Below are 12896 nucleotides of genomic sequence, written 5' to 3' on the forward strand. Positions count from 1 at the left end.
AGCCATCAATCTACAGCTCCAGCACTGTCGGTCCTGACAGGGCTCTGCCAGCCACAAGCAGTCAGCCGGCTGCACAGAAATATGTCACTTTAGTTTAGCATGCCACAATAATGGAAACATAAATTAAGAAATGTTTTCCTTGTTTAAAAATACACAAGAAGGGGAAGAAAAGGAAGCTGTAGCCAACTTTGAGAGAAAACACCGAGATGTGGACAGGCCATCAGGTATGAAGTCAAAACGTGACCTGAATGTCAACATGTAGCGGTTTCTGAACATCTTAAAGTTTTTTTTCTATGAAGTCTGAGAAATTATACAATGTTTGGAAAAAACAGAATATGGAAAATATTCATTTCCAGGACTTTTGAGCACATTTTATATGCATTTTTAAATTCATTTTCAACTCTATCAGTCCATCTATTTTGTTTGTCCATTCATTCATCTGTTTATCCAATTTACCATCCATCCATAAACCCACCCAAAAATAATCCAAAGCTAATTAAAAGTGTTTTTCAACATGACTGACATTAAAGAGTCACAAATTCAACTCTTCCCACTTTGACATCCAGTTTGTGTAGTTGGATGTAAACTTCTACAGAAATAAAAAACATAGGGAATGCAAACCTTGCAGTCTGCTGTCAAGACCTAACCTAACTAACCTCACCGACTTATTTTTCCCTCATATTTATAAAATATACGCCTCTCCCTGAGAAGCCCACTTTTTTATTTGTGTAAACATACACCATTTGATCCACAGCGAGTGAAAGTTTGACAAGAAGGATGCATAAATAGAAGCTGCAGGCCCATCATTGTCAACATGCCAACTGCTCTCTGCAGAGAATCATACAGACATGGAGACCTCATTTTAGCAGGCCTTGCTGAGAGGGAAGAATGCCTAAAAAACTTAGTAGCTAAAAAAAAAAAAAAAAAACACACACACACATCCACCAAGCTTTGGAATAGGAAAGGAGGACACACATTTCTGCGATAAAAATGAACTGTGATGGCACTATCTTGAGCTGAACTCTATGTCCATTATTACCAGCACATTAATCCATTCACCTTTAGGCTTTATGATTTGTAAGTGCAAATATAGATTTTAAGTTGTTTTCATCCAGCTTCCAGATGCTGAATGAGCAAAGATAACAATATAAAAGATTATTATATTGTACGTTCTATATTGTCTGACTATGCTGGAACATATGTCTCATGCCAAAACACATTTATCATAAACTGTATTATGTTAAAGCAAAGCAATGTATGGATTTGCATTTTTGTGGTGTCTGCAAGCTGTTGCAGTGGATTGAGGCAGCTGGGTGGCCTTCCATCCATTCAGCAAAAAAATGATGCAATAAAGACAGAATAAAAAAGATAAGTGCATGTTTAGAGTTTTTGTATGTTTAAGGTTTTAGTGAAACAGTTGAGGATATTTAGGGGGTTAAAAAAGTCAACTGTGTAATGTCTTCCTTCTGAAAGTCTTCATACCTGCTTTTTTACACTTTGTCACATGACAACCTCAAAAATCCATGTATTTTATAGGAACAGAACACAAGAAATGACTTTTCACCCAAATTAATAAGTCTGGCAAAGAGAAAATTAACGGACAAAGAAGCCAAGAGGTTCATGGTAACTCCATAGGAGATCCACAACTTAAGTGAGAAAATCGACAACTTTTAGTCTTGTGGGAGAAAACTGGCTACACATCACAGTAAGCACGCTGTCCTGATAAAAAAAAAAGATGCTTGAGATACTTCAGCAGGAAGGAGCTGAATACAAGGTATGACGGGAAGAAAACCTACAAGATGAGGGGTTAAAGTTCATCTTTAAGCAGGGCGACGACCTTTCACATACAGACACAATCTAAATGAAATTGTTTATATCTGCCACCTGCAACTTTTTAAACCTTCCACAATGGCTAAAACTGGATAAAATGATAAAGAACTAACTCATGTCTCTATATATGGCAGTTTTAGTAGTCAATTAAGTTTTTTTCATGAATTAATTGCATCGAACTTCCACAACAGAATGACACTAAAAGCATCAGTTATTTATTACATTATATATTTCTTGTTATTAAGTTGGAAATGTATTTTTTGTTTTGCATAGTTTTCCACAAATATCAATATCTCACTGAAGAGATTTTATCTATTCTCTTTGTGCACAGGTTTTCAAGTCTTAATTTATTCAAAAAACTGAAGATATAGATGAAATAGTGGTTCTTCAAAAATAAGAACACATTTACCACAGTAAATATTTCTCAAAAATTAAAGTTGTCTTTTTCAGTACATCATCTGACAATTGTGGCTCTGTTAAGGTTACAGATATCTGGTTTAGATCAAAGCATATTTATGAATAATAACTGTGTTCAAAACTGTTAGAGGCAGCAAAACAATCTACAGAATATAATTTGAAAAGAAATGCAAAGCAAAGCTCTTTTTTTATCTCTAATAATAAACAAACTATGTACCAATTTCTCCCTTTTTTATTTGTCTAGTACACAAAATGCCAATAAAATCAGAATTTGTTTGCTTACGTTTCTCATACAAAAGGTCTTCCTGGTACCTGGTTGAAGCATAACGGTCTACTGGCGTCTACTTATTTGCTGTGTTTTTCTTTTTTTTTTGTTCATATGTGCTTCATGCCAGACCACATTGTGCTCAAAAAGCGTACAGGCTTTCCGGGTCTTTTCAGAGCTTAGTGAATTTGACTGGGAATACGCAGATGACATGTGGGTTCAGACACTCGCCCCAGATGGGGGGGCTGACCCCAGTGATGCCAGCCATGCTGGCGACCAGAGGGGCCTGGTTCTCTTCACTCCGATGCCTTTAGAGAAGGAAAGTTCAAGTCCTCCACCACACTGCAGCTCTGTGCAGAGCCCAGCTTTCTGCTGTTGACATTGTTTCGTTTCATTTCCTTGCAGTAAAAATATCCTGCTCTTAGCCTGTAATAGAGACAGGCATTAGCTTGAGTTCATATTCTGCAGAGCTCAACAGTCACTTCCACTGATCTAAAGTGGTACTGTAAATGTTGAACAGCTGGTCAGTTCAAGAGAATCCACTTAGAGCAAATTAAAACAAATTGAGTGACTGGGTAATGATTTTATAAGATATTTCATACATTAAGATTTCAAATACTTAACTGAGAGGAGTGTTTAGTGATGCACTTCTCTTATCTATCTGTCACTTTGTTGGAAAAGTGATACAAAGAGAGGACATCATTTCAAGGGGTATTTTTTTTATATTACCACTTTCCTAAAAGCGTTTATCTGCTCCCCCTCTCCTCTTCCCTCCATCCTGGTGCCATCATGGCAAAAAGCTAAATGAATTAAACTCTCATTAAAAATGCATTTCATTGTTAATCATTTGCGAGGAAAGAGGATTAGGTTGCAATTTGTGAAATGAAATAAAATCTATCCCTTCTCAAAAATAGACTCTTGAAATTGCTTTAAACAAAATACTATTATCCATCAAGCAGTCCTTTAAGCCACAAAATGAGCAAACCAGTAAATCCCTAAAATAGATAAGACACTGACCTGTGCTTAATTCTCATAACACAATAGGCATATGTTTACCCCATCTGCTCAGCTTATGCATCCAAAAACACAGCAAACATAGCTGGTTCTACTCAATTTCTATCAGTTTGATCTCTAAGAGCAGGTGTCTAAACTATCTATTTCAGGATTTCATTTAGCCTTTTAACCCCCAGAATTCAAAATTAATGTCAAAAATGCTCAGCCATGATTAATTAATGGTGAAAGGAATTACACGAGTCTCTTTGTGATGCTCACTTCTGTGTTTTCCCAAACCATTGCGGAAAACAAGAGTGATGCTCCACATGAAATATTGATAGGAAAATCACCTCAAATAACCAACTCTTCGAATATATGAAGCACATGTAGAATTTTAGAGCAGGCAGGGAGACAAGAGCCGAGAGTCTCAAGCCAAGGCTGTCAAACGGGGAGGAGAGGAGGCGCAGAGAAGAAAGATGTGCAACAAGAAAACATTGAATTTCCTGCTATATATTTTCCAACCAAACAGCTTAAAAGGAAACCGAGACGAGGGGCACGAACGCAAACCACCGAGCTGCTTTCACCTCCACCTTTCTTCTGGCTGGAGCTTACATTCCCATTCATCAGACGCATTAACGGAGCCCTGCGTGCGTTTGTCCTTCCTTAGATTGCTTTCCACAAAGAAAAACAACTGAAGGAACAGGAAAAAATGTCAAGGTTAAAAAAAATAATAATGCAGGTAACGACCTTGACAGAGGAAAAGCTGGCAGCGCTGAGCACATCTTGCATTAGGAAAGTGGATATTCTATATTTTCAAGTTCACCATTATTAAGCTAGGCCAGTACCCTCTGTTGGTGCACAACACTATCCCTGAAATGTCTGAGGCTGCAGGCAAGGTAGAGTTTAGATTTTTGGCCTGGGCAGGGTCGGGCTGAAATTATTTGCTTGATGATCGGGTCTGTTTGGATTTCTGTGGCTCATTTAGTAAGCCTACAATACATTCAGCGCAGAGAAGGCCAAACAAGATTCCACAATATAAAGATATAGTCTACATCAAGGCATAAATGGCTTAGCCTGTTTGGTAAGATAGAAAAAGTTAATTAAACTGCCTCAAGCACAACGCACAACTAGATGTGTACACGGCCCCGCCCTGATGCACTCCTATCAATCACACATCCCAGATGATTTGCACTTTACTCACCCAGTGGTGACAACAAGACGCAGGGTGAGTGTATCCAAAAATTTACGTTGATAATAATTCATCGTATTTCTCAACCCAGAATTAGTCCAAAGATGCACTCCCTTCACAAACAGGTCGCTGCATCTCATTTAATTTTTTATGTCTTCCCCCCTCACAGATATTTTGGTATTTCAGTTTCAACGTAAAGGATATGTAATAAATTAAATTTGGAAAAGCTAATTTTTCCTCCTGGTTGGGTTGTTATTGCATCTCGTAAACCTGGTCTCATAAATCTGGTCTTTCAACAGGGGTGTGTACACCTAGGAGAGACACTGTTTTATATCTTCCAAACAAAAAGTAAACTGCAGGTGTGAGGACAAACAAATAAGTTGAACACACTCCCACCTGTTTCTGGTTGGAGCTTAAATTCCTACTCCTCAGACACATTAACAGAGCGCTGCTTGTTAGATTGCCTTCCACATAGAAACATGTAAAAATACATAAAATTATTCTAGGTTTAATAAAAAAAAACATCCAGGTAAGAACCTTGACAGCAGAAAAGCTGGTCATGCCGAGTGCATCTTGGATTAAGAAAGCGAGTTTTCCATAATTTTCCAAGGTCACCATCATCGAGACAGTCCAGTAATCTAGGTGTCGGTGCGCAGCACAATCCCCCACTATCTCGGAGGCTGCAGGCAACGCTGCCCATGTCATCCTCATGTTTTATTCATTCTGAATGTCATATTATGGCATTCAGAAACCAAGATCAAAATCTGCTCTGGCAGAAATATTTAATATCGCACCACTTCTCCATCCTTCTCCATCTGGTTTGCCAGACACAGAGAGAGAGGGGGTAGACAGCGTCCTTCAGCTCAGCCATGTTGGATTATTGAAAGTAGAGCTTTCAGAGAGGTCTCTGCTCAGGGAACAAAAAAAAGAGCGAGAGAAGAACTGTAGCATGCATCAATTATCTTGGAGAGTCTGTGGCGTGCTGGAGACCGTCTTGTCATATTTCCCAATGAGGCTGGGCGATGGAGAGGTCCTTGGCTAGCACTGACATTTAGAAACTGGTGTGGAAATCCCAGTCTGTTAGTCAAAAAATATGAATAAATAATGGACAAAAGAGTGCACTGACTGCCTGTAAGGCCTCCCAGGCTTGAAATTCCTTCAGTGTCATTGTTGTAACTAGACACAAGCATCAGCCTCTGTCACTGTATTTTTCCTCCATGTGCGAAACAATGGCAGCTCACACTGATCAATACACGACTGGCTGCCGTTGCTGCAGGACAGAGGAGTCATTATAGCGTTTCTGGAAAATGTTATTCTTTTGTTTTTCCTTACATTGCTTAAGGAAATGTAAGCAATTTTTCATTAATGAATGGTAAACTACCAGAGCCATAATGATCATGTTGAGATTGCCATCTACACAGCAATCTTCAGTTTAGTCGATAAAGCGGGCCTTAATTTCCTATCTTTACATGCAGCCCGTATTTTCCAGCATGTGTCTCTGTAAGCAAACAACATATTTGAGTTTATTTGTGACTACTTTCCAATAGCTGGAAGCATGACTGAATAAAATGTGTTCAATTTTTAGATGCAGCAGGGGGAGAATGTTTTTTGTCTACAGAATGTGGATAAGTAGAAAATACCAATTCTAGCATAACCTCTCTTTTGTCTGGAAGCACTGACTGAGCTATGGAAGCACTGTAAACATGAGAGTTGAAAATAAACTAAAATAAAGGACTCCCTCCCCCTGCTTCTCTACATTAGTATCAGCAGCTGAGTTCAAATCTGTGTGCAGCAAATTTCCATGAAACCCTCTCTCCACCCTTGTGCTTCTTGTCCCCTGAACTCCCCATCTCCGTCTCGGCAGCAGCATGGGGAGAAGCAGCGTACCTTTGTTCATGTCAATCAGCTGCTTCTTCTTCTGCTGACGCTCCTGCTTCTCTCGCTCAGCTTTCTCCTTCGCCAGCTTGGCTCTCTTGATCTTCTCCTCCATCTCCCTCTTCTTGTGGTTCTCCTTCACGGCTTCCTGATGAGGCACACATGCAGACACACACACACACAAACAGATAAAATCAGAATGTTGCTCTGCCACCTTCACTCTTTTATCATCTTCTACACTGTATAGTGTACAGGAGCAGCAGAATACCATCTGCAAATTCTTATCCAGCAACTGGCTTGATAGAGATAAACGTCTGGAATAAACAATGCATCTGTTGCTGTGTAAAAGCCTTTTTTTTTTATATGCCTATCTATCAGTGAGGTTCCTGTACATGATTTCAGTTCCACAGCTGATTTAATGCCAAACCTACATGAATGATGACATTCACACATAACCAGTGCTTTCCAAAAGTATTCATAGCCTTTGGGGTTTACGCATTTTATCACATAACACAAACTCCAAAGTATTTCATAGATATCTTACATGGTATAAAAATAAATAAATTTTTTTAAAAATCCCTATTTCCATGTCAAGTTTTCATTAAAGAATGTTGCTTGTCTTGTCTGCTATTTTGGAAACATAGCTTGGCTGTAGTTAAATAGATTTGCCAGCAAAAGTTCTACAACTTTTCTTCTAAGAATTGTAAAAAGTGCCACTTAATACAGACACAGAGCATCAAAAACCTTGGTACTCTCAATAATTAGCTAACATTTAGGCATACTGCATAAAGTGGCCCAGAAGACCCCACCTGTTCACAGTGCGGTATATGTAGATTCTTCTGCTGAATGTGAAAAATTCACTTATTCATGGATGTTTTGTAAGGAATATCTAACATATTATAAAGAAAATGCAGCTTTGGAATCCATGCTACTCGACATGCTATTGGCATGTCCAAGGGCACCGTTCATTTCTCTTGACGCTAATAGGCTGCACCCTAAGACCAGAGATAAAAACAAAAAACAGGTATCAACTTGATAATTATGCTCATTCAGTTGGCCAATAACATAAAATCCAATTAAAATACATTGAATTTTGTGGCTCTATTGAGACAAAACGTGAAAAGGTTCAAATTGAACGCTTTTGCAAATCTCTGCACAACATAATGCAGGCATAATTCTTCAGACAACACTGGAAAGACATTTAATTGAGAAAGCAACATGTGGCAGTCGTGCAGCGAGCCCAACATTCAGAAAGCATCCATCTCCTCCGCGGTCACCAGCTGAAATGCCAGAAAGGAACCCGGGATAGAGAGATAATAAACCGTATGTCTTCAGCACTGTACAAATCTGTCAGTTCGTTCTGCTGCAAGGAGAGAATAAGATGCAACTGTGTGACCTTTGGAGACAACAAAATGCTGTTGCATGCTACGCCTGTGGTGCAGCAGAGGTTCCACGTGTGGGAGGTCATACTTCATGTTAGTAAATCCATACGATTATGTGCGCTAAGGTTGGAGTCCATTTACATCTTTATGCTTCAGCTCATCTGTGGTGTTCCCTCTCCCCTATGCATCCATGTGGGCAGCTTTAAGCGAAGGCATAACCCTCTCTGAGCGGTGATATAATATGTGGCGACAGCAGGCCCCCCATCCACTGCCCCTGTGGTCCTGATGAGTGCGCCGTGTTGGCAGCTAAGACAGAGGGATTATGGGGATTGCGGGAAAGGAACAAGGAAAGAGCGGCTCATCATGCCAGTCAATAGCAGGACTTTTCTACATGTCCAAGGACACGGGCCCTCGCTGTCACCGACTCCTTGATGGATGACAAGGGCAGCGATGGCGGCAGAGACAGAGAGAGAAGAGCGAGGTGGAGTAATTGTGATTAAAAAAATATCAAGTTTAAATCCTGGAAATAAACAAAATGATAGTGAAGAAAGGGAAAGTATTAATATTGTGTGCGTTGTGAAACTGTGATTGTCTCAAACTACTGCAAGTCAGCGACGTCTCTCATATCAACCTGTATTTAATCACCACATCAAGGCTGTGTAAATTAGACCACTGCCCCCTACACAGGATATTGATTGCATCCACTCTACCACTGCTTTCAACAGGATGAGAGTTGTGCTTTGTATTAGCAACAAAACGTTTACCTTCCATATTTTCTCCAAATGATGAGCAGCTCTGACAGAAAAACCACCAACAGGGTTCTGCTCATTTCCAAATGAACGTTGCTGAAGTGCTTCAGGATAAAATCGGGGTAGAAATTATGTAGATTACGTATATAGGTCCTGTCGGCAAAACTTGTTCTAAACAAACAATTAATTCTGGCTGTAAACATGATTACGATACATAATTTAGCGGCTCTAATCAAACAACACCTCTAATCATCAAAGCTCTGCATCTGTGGTTTATTTTGTGTCCCTTTTCCAGTTCTCTGTGACAGGTTGAAATTTCCGTCGGGCAAACATCGATTGTATCACGCTCAATTTTCCTGACAGCTCCGTTTATTGCAGGAGGACCTCCAAGATTAAAATATTCTAATGAAATTTGACTTGATAAATAAATTGGTTGATTTGACATCTTGCATATCTGGTCAGATATTTCTCAATAGACTCTACTAATGTCCAGTTAGTTCTCTAATGCATTCCGGACTAAACCAAACCATACGATATGATTTTAAGAGAAAAGGAGAAAGGTTTTTTTTCTTAGGTATTTGTATTTTGTTGTTTTTCCCTCTGAGAATCTGTTGTGCCAAAGAAAACGCAGCATGCATGTAGAAAATGGTTCCTCTGGTGAGATCAGAAAAAATATTGAACTCTTGTTGAGATGCAGAGCTTTGTTGGTGCAAATAAAACTGACACAGTATGACACTGAGGGTATTAAACTCCAGCCCAGAAACTCATAGTTGTGTCCTTAGTTCAACAAACTTGATTCAAATGGAGAAAAATATATCAACAGTCAAGTTCGACTAAATTGTGCTCTTGATTTTAATATGGGGCAACTGTGGCTGTGTGGGTAGAGTAGTCATCTTGCAATTGTAAGATTTTAGGTTTGACTTCAGCTATTTCATGTTGGTGTGCCCCTGGGCAAGGCACTTAACCCCAAGTTGACTACTTGGTGTATAAATGTGTGCGTGTTAGTGGGGGTGAATAGGTGAATGTCGCTCTCATGTAAATGACTTGAAAAGCACTATGTAAGTTCAGTCCATTTGCCATTACCATTAATTGACCTAATCATTTGAATTAGATGTGTTGAAGCAGAGACTCATCTAAAAGTTGTGGGACATCTGTGCTTGAGGAACGGAGCTTGATACTCCTGGCATTATTTTCCTTCAAAGGTGCAGCATAGGTGAGACATGGATAGAGCTAATTCCTGGGTAAAAGTGGAAAAAACTTATAATAGGGTTAATAAAAAGTTAAGATCAAGAGCTACGATGGAATATAAGCATGTTAGAATGGCTTAGTCAAAGTCCAGATTGAAATTCATTTGAGAATCTGTGGCAGTACTTGACAACTTATGTTCCCAAACTCTTTCATTTTCAACTATTTGCAAAGAAGATTAGGCAAATATTTTTCTACAGGTGTAGCTTTTTGGAGTACGTAGAAACATTAGATATTTTCAGACAGGGTGAGAAGTTCAGGAAGTCCATTTAGAGTTTGAGGTGGTTTGGGCTTTGGGTCAGGATGTCTCTTTGTTGTCTCCCTTTTTTCCAGTCACAGTCCATTTTAGCACATGCAGAACTTACTATACACACCTTGTGACCTGGAAACCTGGATTTGTGTGAGTGAAAGCTACAAAACGTATTACTGCATCCAGCAAAAATGTATTTCCAAGTCCTTCTGGTTTTTAGAAAAAAAAATGATGCATGCATCACTATCAAATACTGGCTATGCAAATTAAAAAAAAAAGAGAAATGTAAAATTTTGTAAGAACAAAATGTGTTCCATTTGGCATTCAGCTGTCAGTAATGCTGTCCAAATACTAACATGGCACTTCTTTACTAAGGCTATGATACCCAGTCTGGCTCTGTTGTCTTTATAATTTCTAAAATGTGTGTATTGTTTCTCCTTGACCTGTGCAACACAACACATCTCCCGCAGCATGGTTCCCTTCCCATGCAAATGAGTTTGCCGGTCCAGTGAGGGCGTAATAAGTATTTCCAACTGCTCGGTTGCACCAATGATCTCACACAGAGAGGGTGCCATCACTATATCTCATTTGAATTTTACAAACACTACAACGCCTGGGCTTTAAGTAGCAAATGTGTTTATTAGCCATCTGCTGCACCGTGTGCCAGAATGTGGGGTGAAATGGCTTCAAGAAGTTATAGGTTACAGACTGGAAGGCTTTTGCTGCTGTATACATGTACTCACATATTGATGGGTGACCTCCAAAATCACTGTACAGTAAGTAAATATATCACATAAACATGATGATGAATCAGTCGAGTCTAAAAGCAGCGATCATTTCTTATATTTTGAAGGAATAAATAAGGATTATATCAAATAAGGTGAAAAATGGCATCAACAAATATTAAAAACCTTCTCATAAATGTTCTATCCTGTTACTCTATGGATCCATATTGGTCATATTAGAAAGTCACTTCATTAACAAGGAAAACTGTTGGCTCATCCCAGCCCATCTGCTGTGCTTTGATAACTCATTAATGAAAAACAAAAACTCCCCGTCCTCATGCTCCTGGTCAGGATTACATATAACACTCCCTGCTATTGCATTTCACCCATACTCTATTTCAAAGTATGGCAGTAGCATTAAATTAATTGTTGAACTCCTCAAATACTGGCTCAAATGATATTTTATTGGGCTCAGAAAAAAAAACGAAGAAAAAAAAAGAGGTGGGGGTGAGGGAGAGACGGAGAATGAAACAGAAGGAAAATAGAGTTAATGGATTCTCTTATCAGTTACATTCAGTTCTGTGAGAACTGTCTGTCAATTCGTTTGCTCAAATGCCTTATGTCGGTCGGGTGCATTAAGCTTCCGCTTTTTAGTAAAAGCAATTTAGGGTGACTGTATTGCAAGGGAATTCTTTAATACAGCAGATGCTTTGTGCTGTGAATGCGTTACAAAGGGCGGCGCAACAGAGAAGGAACTTAGCGAGGATGTTTTGTCCGAGTCAAACAACTTCATATCTCTGTATTTTAAAAGAATAATAAACAAATGTCAGCGGCGCACCAGGCGTTCCAAGAGGCTAAATCCAGCTAGCATGTTCACTGACAACAAGTCATCACATTATTTGATTTGCCATTTGTCACAATCAAGAAGGAATCGATGTAAGTCAAAGATGAATAAAGCATAAGACCTTTTTTGGAGGAAAAAATGAGTTAGCCTAGTTGTTTCACAGGGTAAGAAAAATAAAAACAACATTCAAATAGGAACAACCATTGATTCCTTGTGCTCTGGAAGCAGATGGGATTAGCCTCTCTGTCAGTAAAGCTGAAGCGCCAAAAACTATAAATAATATCTGAGGAATGTGGTGATTAAAGGATTGTTTTTGTATGAATATATTAACTACACTATATCCCACTTACTTCTATCCCCTTAACCATAGCAGGAAATCGGTAATAAAATATTCATATCCAGCTATTTGCTTGAGAGAATAATTTATTTTCTTGGGTGGATGCCTCTTTTACAGATATGCAACTCTGGAATCCTTCAGGGAGTGCTGCGTTGTGCGCTCGTGCACTTTGATCAGAGAGAATGGGAAGCGGGTTTCACACAAGGATCAGAGTAAGAAAACGAGAGGGATTCAGACAAGGGGACCTTTCCATTTACATTAACGGGTTGCGAAAAGAAAAAGAGAACACCGTCTGGACAGGATGTCATCATCCTGTCACCTGGAGCTTTAGGGGAGGTGCCAGGTGGGAAAGAGAGATGGCAGAGAGGCAAAGACAGGTAAATACATGTTTAGAAGACTGCTGACAAAAACAGGAGATTTTTACTTTACTTTTCACGTGGCTTCTATCGTACTAATTCAATTTGCACCTGGTTGATGCATCAATGAACTATTAATTTTTCTCCGAGTGCAAATGAATGCATCTGAATGATCTTGTTTAAAGCCAATATTGACAAAATGTCAAATTTTTAGCAAAGGAAGATATAAAATGTAATAATGCACCACTGACTGTATTCTGACTGTAAACACCTCAGTTATAACTCTTAGCAAATGAACAAATATAAACTTAACTTTCATGCAACTTTGGGATAATTATCCAGTTTCATTTCAGGAACAACCCAAGAAACACCATAGCTGATTGAACACAAATATCACTGTCCACAGCGAAGAAACTTCAACATCAACTTAAACTGAGAA

The 12896-nt window shown here is 39.0% G+C and overlaps 1 protein-coding gene across 4 annotated transcripts in view; it reads right to left on the bottom strand.

The window, feature by feature from the left end:
• Positions 1–12896, bottom strand: part of diaph2 (diaphanous-related formin 2) — a 457445-nt gene that overhangs the window by 83264 nt on the left and 361285 nt on the right. For all 4 annotated transcript variants that reach the window (XM_032554339.1, XM_032554341.1, XM_032554338.1 and 1 more), the window contains one exon: positions 6582–6717. In XM_032554339.1, the coding sequence (XP_032410230.1) occupies positions 6582–6717 (136 nt within the window). The remainder of the gene's footprint in view (positions 1–6581; positions 6718–12896) is intronic.

This window comes from Xiphophorus hellerii, chromosome 23, assembly GCF_003331165.1.
Source record: "Xiphophorus hellerii strain 12219 chromosome 23, Xiphophorus_hellerii-4.1, whole genome shotgun sequence".
Taxonomy (NCBI): domain Eukaryota; kingdom Metazoa; phylum Chordata; class Actinopteri; order Cyprinodontiformes; family Poeciliidae; genus Xiphophorus; species Xiphophorus hellerii.